This window comes from Mchenga conophoros, linkage group LG3 (genome assembly GCF_057382185.1).
Source record: "Mchenga conophoros isolate Kocher_MC1m ecotype Shallow Benthic linkage group LG3, M_conophoros_male_GT1.1, whole genome shotgun sequence".
Classification (NCBI taxonomy): domain Eukaryota; kingdom Metazoa; phylum Chordata; class Actinopteri; order Cichliformes; family Cichlidae; genus Mchenga; species Mchenga conophoros.
This window is the reverse complement of record NC_140528.1, coordinates 29,491,103-29,501,088: the sequence shown is the minus strand read 5'-3', so window position 1 is coordinate 29,501,088 and position 9,986 is coordinate 29,491,103. Positions and strand designations below refer to the sequence as shown.

Here is a 9,986-nt window from a genome sequence, read left to right as displayed (position 1 = left end):
GTGTTTTTCCCTCTGAAGAACTGGTAACCAGTGTGAAACGTCAGGGATGCTCGATCAGACCAGTGAGAGCAAACAAACCCAGCCCTCCCAGCTTATGGTTTAATCTTTATTGGGGGAGAAAACTTTTTAAGCCCTAATTTTGACAGGGAGTAGAGTCTTTGAAGCCTTTTCTGGATCCTCAGAGGGGATGAAGGAGGCAGAGGAGGAAGCAGAGATCGGTCTGTGTTTCATTGTAAGATAGAGACCTGGACCATTCTGGGAATGACAGCCGACTTTGGCCCATCGGTGGAGGATCTCATGAAGAGAGACGGCAGGGAGAAGGACAGTGTTTCATCGATAACAGCTCCAACACCTACAGTGTATATAATATATACATCAAAGTATATTTGCTATACTTAATGTATATAACATCATGTTCTTCTGTCCCCTTCACAGTGCAGGAGCGTGTCAGGATAGATTTCACTGCGTGTTGTATTTGTATAACTGTGCATGTGACAAATAAAGAAACTTGACTCTAATCAGCACAAACGAGGCTCTGACACATGGATTGTTTTTATAGTTTATTTAAAAGGATTAACCCCAAAATGTGAAAACAAGACCATCAACAGGCAAGACAGAGCTGACAATGTTACTGATGTCTGTCTGTAAATAAAGGGTGAGTGGAAACTAAAACTGGGGTTGGGAAACTTGCTGTGATCACTAACAGCTGCACGAGTTCTGGAGTCACCAATAAAACAAAAAGTATAAAAAAGGTTTAGCAAGCTCAGCATTACATAGATAAGGGATTAGGTGGGGATACTTTCAATGCAAACCCAGGATGAGAGCACGAGGTGAGGCAGAGGAGGAGCAGGGAAGTGATGAAGGAGGACCAAAAGGATTCTTCTGTATCTTTGGGTTTGCAGCAATAAGCAGGTGGATTTTTAATGTTTCTAACTGTTTGCACAGTTTCCGTGCTGTTATTCTTTAGCTTTGGGGCCGTTTTATAATAGTTTTGTCTGAGGTGTTTAAGCTTCTATTTGTTCATCCACAATATTGTTTAGCTGATTCTATACGAGCTCGTTCCAGTTCTTTCAGTCAGTCTGTTGCTTCTCTCCCGATCATTTTCCCTGTTCCTCATAAATCCCAAGGGTGGGGCCCGTGGGTCCATGTTAGAGTCTGGACACATTTCCACCCTGAAAAGAAGAAATGACATTCAGTTACCTTTGTGTGCAGCAGAAATGCCTCCTGGGTGCACTGGAGATAGAAAAGCACATTCCTCACTTATTTTAAAGCTAATGCATTCAACAGCATTTCTATAAAATCAGACCTGATTTTTATTCCATCATATTAAGCCCATCTCTCAGCATAAACATTACTGTCATGGGTTACTTTGATAACTCCAAACTACAGGAGGTCAGAGGTCGTTAGAAGCTCCCTGGCTGTGCAGAGGCAGGAGGCGAGCTGTGGGAAACCCTTTGACGGCTGATGAGGAATTGTAAATGCTTTTTGTTGGAAGACGGCAGCTCGTGAAAGGCAGATGTGCAATGCTTTTGTGCTGCACGACCATCGTTGAACATCTATAATCCAGTTTTAAGATCCCTTTTTGTCAGGTGTGACTGCACTTAAAGAGGCCTGGAGGCCTTTTCAGAGGCGTCTCTCTTCGTGCATGAGAGACAAAGGTGCCACCCTGCCTGCTGGCTTTGTTATCTTCACACCTCGGCTCATATGATTAGGTAGAGGATGATTAGGGGTCCATGACCCTCTTGGGGACTCTCCCATATGGCTAAATGTGGGACTCTCCATCAGCAGCTCCTTACACTATGCTGAGCTGGATGACTGAGAACCGACATACTTCCAGGTGAATGTAACGCTACGGAGAAACTACAGCGAGAGTAAACCTGCTAACTTTGGTGTTTTTTCAAGTATCGGGTAATTTTATATGTGACTTTTTCTATCAGGTGAACAAACTGTGCATGCATATTCACCCTAAAGTTAAATGCAGAGAAAGCGCAGAGTCTCTGCTTTCAGAAACAATTGGATTAGGTTCAATTGAGCGAACGGTTCAAACGTTACAGTGATTTAAAAACGTTGCAGAAACCTGTTGGATTGTGAGTTTCAGGCATTAAATGCAATTCTACATCCGGACACTAGAGGGCGCAGAGCGCGATGGTGGTACCGAGCAGTGTTTTGGGGCGCAGAAGAAGAATTTCACAGAAAGAACTTCCTGTTGTGAAGCCAGCACAGCATGTGTGTCGTTTGTGTTCACGGTTTAAAGAAGATTATTGTGTTTTCGTCTACTTGTTACCCAGGCTGACAGCAGCTTCACTGCCTCAGGTTAGTAAACATTACAATGAATGTGCACGGCGCACCTCACAGTACAGGCTGTTGTTCGGTCATTCGCACATCAGGATGCGGGTCATTGTGTATACACTGTGGCTTTAGGCTGCAGGTTGATGGATGCTAATGCTAGCTGACTTGGCTAGTGCAGAATACAGTGGAGCCCCGACTTACGAAAAGTTCAAGTTACGAAGGCACTGAACGGCAATACTTCTGCCCGTGTTACGGCAAAATGCCCGCGTAACGAAATCCGCTGGCTCTGATTGGCTGAGCCTTCAATGCCCACAATGCCTTCCGAATCATGTGACAACCCCTTGGCTTCCGTACTTGCGCTTCGCTGTTCCACTTGAACCACGCAGCTAGCAAAATGAAGCGTAAAGTAGGGCTGGGTATCGTCACTGATTTCTAGAATCGATTCAAATCCGATTCACAAGGTCCCGAATCGATTCGATTTAGTTCGATTCGATTTAAATCTGGGAAATTTTGACAGTCAGAAATATAATTCAGATCAGTACATTTACATATTTTTGTATCAATAAAAAGGAAGCTGACACACGCAAGACTTTATCACAGGTGTGAGCGTCACAGCAGAGGCCTTTGTGTCAAAGTAGCTGAGGATAAAACACAGAAAAACATGAAGGTGATTTTCCTGTTCTGGGATTTTATTAAAATATTCTGCAGTACATCACAAACAAAAGAAAACCATTAATCAACATATGAACATCACCTCTGACGTTACAGCGGTTTTATTACAGACACAGCATTTTGCATTTTGAATAATTTTAAAAAGTTTAAATTTGTTCAGTATTGAACAGCAGAAATGAGGTTTTCTTTTCGGAAGAATGTAAAAGGGAAAAAAACAGCGGCCGACAGCCTGTAAGCAACAGTAGACTTGTGCGTAACAAGCAAGCGAATAATGAAGAAAGGGAAACTGTTCCTGAAGTATAGAGAGAGAGAGAGAGAGAGCTGCGCATCGCGATGGAAGCAAAACAGTAAAACTGAATTCATGACGATGTTTATGTGAAGCGTTTGGATCTTCTTTTGCTGCTGGTTCGGTCAATATTGTTTGGAGAGACATCAAACTAACAGCTTTAGAATCAGCGCATAAAGGGCGTGAACACAAAGTGCCGACCCGCCGACAGATCAGAATCAGCGAGCTGTCGGCTTTCAGCCCCGACCGTGAGAAAGGCGCCATCTAACTGATTCTGATCCGCGGGTCGCGCTGTGTGTTTAAGTCTATGTGCAGAGTCCCTGTACCTGCTCTCATTTACTGTTTGGTGGTTCTTGAAATTTTGTGAGATGTCACCTGAGATTCTGGCATTTCGGGCAAAATAAATTTATATTAAAAAATCGATTCAGGATTTTAATGAATCGATTTTACGTTATCCAAGCCAGAATCGATTTTAATCGATGAATCGATTATAAAAACCCACCCCTAGCGTAAAGTACTGTCGATGAAAACAAAGAGAGAAATTATTGATAAATATGAGCGAGGTGGGAAACTTTGTGCTATTGCACGCGAGTATGGCCGAAATCCTTCGACCATAGGAACAATTCTAAAACAAAAAGAAGTCATCAAAGCAGGTAAACCTTCAAAGGGCACCACCATCATGTCCAAAAGGAGGACCCCCATACACGACGAGATGGAAAGGCTTCTCCTTGTTTGGATTAAAGACAAGGGAGGGCAATACCCCCACAGAGACTGTCATTTGCGAGAAGGCGTCCTCAATTTATAATGATTTAGTAAGTAAGCCAGCTTCCAATGAGCAGCCAACGGCATCGACGTCCTCGCAGGAGGCACCCCTAACCTCCCCAGAGTTCAGGGCATCGCATGGGTGGTTTTATCGGTTCAAGAAGAGGACTGGCAACCACTCCGTTGTGCGTCACGGCGAGGCAGCAAGTTCTGATCACAAGGCTGCCGAAGAATTTGTTAAAAAATTTGAGGAACTTATAAATCAAGAAGGCTACATCCCCCAGCAGGTATTCAACTGTGACGAGACTGGCCTCTTCTGAAAAAAGATGCCGCGGCGTACGTACATCACCGCGGAGGAAATAAAGATGCCAGGCCACAAGCCCATGAAGGACCGTCTCACCCTCGCCCTGTGTGCTAATGCCAGTGGGACTGTAAGGTCAAGCCACTCCTAGTGTACCACTCAGAAAATCCGCGTGCCTTCAAGAAACACAAAAACTTTAAAGGAGAGGCTCGAGGTTATGTGGAGGTCCAACCCCAAGGCCTGGGTGACCCGACAGTTCTTTGTCGAATGGGTCAACTTGGTCTTTGGCCCTGCTGTCAAGAAGTTCCTCGAGGAGAACGAGCTCCCCATGAAGTGCCCTCTGATCATCGATAACGCCCCCGCCCACCCCTCTGGCCTCGAGGACGATATCCTGGAGGAGTTCTCGTTCATCAAGGTTCTCTTCCTCCCTCCCAACACGACCCCTCTCCTCCAGCCCATGGACCAGCAAGTGACCTCTAATTTAAAGAGACTGTACACGAAACACATGTTCAAACAGTGTTCGGACATAACAGAGAGTACGCAGCTCAGCCTCAGGGAGTTTTGGAAATATCATTTCGACATCGCTGCATGCCTCAAGTTGATTTCTTTGGCATGGCGGGAGGTGAGTCGTCGAACGCTAAATTCTGCTTGGAGGAAGCTGTGGCCTGATGCTGTTGCCCCTCGAGATTTTGAATGCTTTGAGGGGGAACCTCGACCTGAAGTCAAGGTTGAGGAGATCGTAAATCTTGGCACTGCCCTGGGACTGCAGGATATAAACGACCTTGTGCATGAACATTGAGAGGAGCTGTCAACGGCAGAGCTGCAAGAGTTGGAGGCGATGCTGCACTCATCAGTACGGCAACAATTCAGCGAGGAGGAGGCCGTCATACCATCGGCCGATATCAAGGACAATCACCCTGAAAAGAACTTTACCGCTCATGCTATAGAGCATTTTGGTGCGTCTGCCTCTCCCACTTCAGATCCATTTTGAAAAGTAGACAGAGACAGACGTCGTTGGATAGATTTTTCACAAAGAGGCCAGCAACAAGTCAACCTTCAGGTGAAAGTGTGCCTTAGAGGGCGAAAAGCGATGAAAGTAGCAGTAGTGATTAGTTCAAAAACATAAAAATGCACAAAAAATGTAAAAATAAATGATAAAATAGATTTTTTTTTTAAATATCTAAGTTTAAAAAAGTTTTAATGTTTAGAACGTCATGTACATGCAGCATATGTATGCATGCATACAGCTGACACATTTATACACTTATTCCTCTAATTTTGAGTTATTGGTAATGTTTTTACCCAAATGCGATACTTCTTAAAATACAAGCAGACATTACAAAGAAAGCTGAAGTGTTACTAATTGTGTAAAAATGTCTGAATTGTTTTTTGTTGCCTTTCTTTTTTACTTGTAGTGTTTTAGATGTCAGGGCTGTTGGTGGATTAAAACTTTTTGTTAATAAAAATAATGTTCTCTCTGGTCTTTAATGTGCACTTCAGTGTCTGTTGCACTACCTCCTGATGTTTAAAGCCTGATTAATCTTTGAATTAAAAAATCAACAACTTTACACCTTAATGTTATGCCAGTTTCCGCCGTGGTGGTGCTGTATGTATGTATGCATGCATACGTATGCTTTCTTCAGCCTCCACCACCTCCGCCACCAAGAACTCCGTCTCCAGCCAGCATCTAAGCACTCAAAAGGCGCGATGGCTGCTTCGATTTACGAAAAACCGTCGGGAACAGATTAATTTCGTAAGTCGGGGTTCCACTGCAGTGTGTTGCTGTGACATTTGTGAGGTTCCCTCAGACACACTCCGCCAGTCTTGTTGCTGTTAACAACAAAATATTAAAAAATCCACCATCTGTTCCACCGTCATCAGTTAATCTGGAACACCGGGTGATTTAACGCTACTCCGTGTTCATACTTGGAAGTATTAGGATGTTATTGACTTGGATACTATATTGTTTTAAGCCTTTGTGAATGTTTGTTCATTTTAAAGTGAAAACGCCATCTGCTTTTGGCACAAAACTATCGAATTTGCAGCTTCGGTTAAGTGGGATGGTTTGTCAGACATCACTGTAACATCATCCTACGGTAGGACCGTTTGTCAAACAGTGGTTACATGATGTCTGGAGACTTTCTGGTTCAGTTTTGTTTGTTTAGCAACTTCTGCTCATTTACGTAACTGCTGTTTTAGTCATGGCTTGTTTTCTTTGCGTTTGCTGGTTGTAGAAATGGTTTCTATGAAGCGTTTCTTTTATCTGAACGAACTGCTCGTGTGCGTGCATGTTTTATACATGTGCTAAAGTTAAATGTCTTTGTGCAGAACATTGTGTGCTTTGGAGAAACAGCAGAGGATCAACAAAGGTTCAGTTTTAAAGTAGGTACTGCTCGGTTTCCAGTGTAGCGAAATAGCTAGTTTTACATCATACCGAGACACGCTACTGGTGCTATAAAGTGATGTGCAGAGTTTGTCTCTCTCTTTGTATTTGCAGTCCAAACAACATGGAGAAAAACATTGTGTACTGCCTGCTGTGCAACAAGCCCCAGCTGTTCATTCGGAATCACCTGAGCGGAGTGTGCCTGAAACACGGCACAGCACAGGAGAGGGAGCAAGAAGCTTCCAGAGCTAAAGCCTCCCAGAAGCTGTTTTCCAGGGAAGGTCGACTCTGGAGCTTCTCGGAGCTGCAGGAGTTTTGCAAGGACGCAACATCTTGCACCAAACTCTGCAGTCGTCTTCAGAGTCGTGGCTTTATCATCACAGACACTCCCCAAACCTTCCCAACACAGAGGTCTGATGAGCTTGTTGCCACTCTGGCTCACACATACTGCAGGACACATACGCACTTTGAACACTGTCTTACTGTCACCTTTGCAACAGCTTTGATAAGAAGGAAATCCTGGCCGTGGCCAAAAAGGACATCGAGTATTTCCACCAAAAGCTTGCAGGCGGTGATTGCATCCCCAGCGTTGCCATGACAACGTTCAGGCAGTACTGCGAGGCCATCCTGATGTTACAGCACGGACTGACAGCAGGTGCTGTTCAGGAACTTTCTGTAAGCGCCGCCAACAAAAACAGTAAATTATAAGTGATAGTTGATGGAAGTGTGCATCACCCTGAGCTCCAACACTTTGTCCCACACCCACAGGTGCAGGACTGGATGGAGCGAAGGGCAAGCTTGAGGATGACCATCCAGGAAGAAGAAGTAAGTCCTTTGTTCTCAGCAGCGACTCTCTTCCTGCTCTGTGTGGACCCTGGGAGGTGATTTATAGTTGTCATTGATGGCTCTTGTCTCTGCAGCTGTTGGAGTGCTACTTTAAGAACATCCGCCCAGTGTGCTTACAAAACCAAAGAGCTGGCAGTGACGACGGGGGCAGGTTCTTCCTGGGAGAAGGTGGGGTCCCTCTGACCAACCCAGCAGCAGATGTATGGCGCCTGAGGGCCAGGTGAGTGCTGCACACCACTGGATCCATACTGGTAAAACTTTGCCAGTGTGGTCATAGCACTCAAACACATGTGTTGCTGCGTTTGTTGGTGGATGTAGAACTGCTTCACCTTTCTAATTTGGTTAGATACCTGCGCAGCGACACTGAGGATCCTGCGGCTGGGTCAGCATCACACTCAGCAGGAGGAGTAGAAACCTCGGGACAGGCCAGGTATGCTTTTTGTTTTTATGTTACCCACTAGCACAAGAAAACCTGCGTTACAAGTTTCCACATCCAAACTATTGGTGGTTTCTCTCTCATTCTGTGTAGGCCCATTTCCACAAAGCGCCTACCACTCAGAGAATGGGATGCCTTCCAGCGGACCTTCCCAGTAACCCTAAATGGAGAGCCACCTTCAAAACGCCGGTGTGTACAGGCTGGTTTTCCACACTACCGAGCCCACTACCACAGGTGGAGGGAGCTTCAGCTTAAGCAGAGAGTTCAGCACATCCTCGGTAAGCCCGTCATGCTAATGGACGCTCTGCCTCCATTATTTACAGCTCTAATATATACAAATAGCTCAGCAATACTTCACATCACAGAGGTTCAAATATATATGATTGACTCAGATGGTTGATTTGCAGTATTCCTCACGCCTCGCTCTGGGACAGGGTGTGCCAGAAGAGGCAACGCCCCTCAGCGTGCAAGAGTACAGACGGCATTAGATAAGGAGACCTGGAGCACCAACAAGCCCACTGTTGATGCCGTCCTACGGGCCTGGGTTGCTCCACAGCCCAGGATCCAGGACAGCCCGTCCCTCATGTCCTCTATTTCAGAGCAGAAATGGAAGGGCCTGGCTTTGAAGGACTTCGGGGAGGAAAAGGGCAAAGGTAAATGCACCTATCGTTTGGACCACACCCTCGTTTGACAGCAAGTCAACATTTCTAAAGAGCTTATGATGACTTCCTGTTGCTCACAGGTGTCATCGCCCTGATGCCCTTCAACAAAGGAGACGTCGTCTGCGACTACCACGGGACGTGCATCACCAAAGCTGCAGGGAATCAGAGGCGGCAGTCAGGGTCTCTCTTCTTCTATAGGGACGAGTGCCACAGGGCTGATGCCACTGCGTCCCCCTGTGCCTGCCACCTGCACAAGGACTCCTATGGAAGGCACATGAACCATTGCCAAAGGAATCCAAACGTGAAGCCACAAAGGTTCACCGTGAACTTCCCTGCTGGTCCTCGGGAGAGTGTGCTGTTCATCGCCCTGAGGGACATTGCGGTTGGAGAGGAGCTCCTGTGGGACTATGGAGTCTAGAGATGGCACCGTGTTTTATGTCCCATATCCTACATTTGGATTTCTGCCCACACCGACATGACTCCAATAGAGTGTATTTTATAATCAATAAAACTGTGTTTTTTTAATATATTGCTGCGTTTTGTATAAGTTCAAACTCAAACTAAAGCTATTCTGTTATATATCTTTCTCAGAGGTGAAATGCCGGTTGACTCGATCCATCCCTGATGGAGTCTCCCATAAATCCTTTGGCTGGACATTTGACTTGTCTTTATTTTTCCTTTGTTTGATGCTTGGCTTTTGTTGTGTCTGACCTTTTCTGATTAAAAGGAAATTGAGCTCACAGGACACCATGTTGCCTCAGCTGATGCAGTCCTCTTTGCAATAATGTTTATTTCCAAAGGAATTTCTAGAAATTCAGAACAGTAAAATTCACAGAATGAATTAGAAGATAACTCTTATGTAGTTAAACTAAAATCCTCTGTGGGGGTTAGTATATAAACTCTTAACACCTAGTTAGCATGAATAAGTGTTGAATGATCAACTCCAGACAGATTTGGTATTCAACACTAAGTCAGAGTTAACGTTCCAACTCTCCAATAAGAGTTAAATTAACTTATAAAGACACTTTAAAAGAGCTGAAATCAAATCTGACAGTCTTCATTTGGACATGTTGGATTTGCTGTGTGGTAAGGCACCTGGGCCAGATGGCTTTCTGACTTTACAAAACCTTCCCAGAAGAAAGAATAATTCCACTTTTTAACATGTATGTAGAAGCATATCACACGGAGGCTCTCCACCCACTGTGAGACAGGCAGTGAGTACTGAGAAACCTGCTAAACCTGCAGAACACTCATCATTTAGAGTCTGACGGGGGTTGACACTAAAATACTTTAAATGTTTAGCATGAAGATCAGAGCCTTGGATCCCACATTTGATTCGCTTTGTACCA

General features: G+C 45.0%; 1 protein-coding gene and 1 long non-coding RNA gene across 3 annotated transcripts; one reads left to right on the top strand and one right to left on the bottom strand.

The window, feature by feature from the left end:
- Nucleotides 1-547: 547 nt before the first annotated feature.
- LOC146578046 (uncharacterized) lies at nt 548-2,578 on the bottom strand. The gene is made up of 2 exons (XR_014889939.1): nt 2,491-2,578; nt 548-1,172 (listed from the first exon to the last, which is right to left on the bottom strand). It is a non-coding gene; the product is annotated as an uncharacterized LOC146578046 (long non-coding RNA).
- On the top strand, nt 2,160-9,382 carry LOC146578045 (uncharacterized). 2 transcript variants are annotated; one of them, XM_085256675.1, is made up of 10 exons: nt 2,173-2,313; nt 6,639-6,692; nt 6,808-7,104; nt 7,194-7,368; nt 7,462-7,518; nt 7,614-7,759; nt 7,886-7,969; nt 8,069-8,253; nt 8,383-8,628; nt 8,718-9,382. In XM_085256675.1, the coding sequence occupies exons 3-10, from the start codon at nt 6,818-6,820 to the stop codon at nt 9,053-9,055; spliced, it is 1,518 nt and encodes a 505-aa protein (XP_085112801.1). In that variant the 5' UTR covers nt 2,173-2,313; nt 6,639-6,692; nt 6,808-6,817; the 3' UTR covers nt 9,056-9,382. The 2 variants fall into 2 exon arrangements, with proteins under 2 accessions (XP_085112811.1, XP_085112801.1); XM_085256685.1 differs by lacking the exon at nt 6,639-6,692 and having other exon boundaries at nt 2,160-2,313.
- The last annotated feature ends 604 nt before the right edge of the window (nt 9,383-9,986 follow it).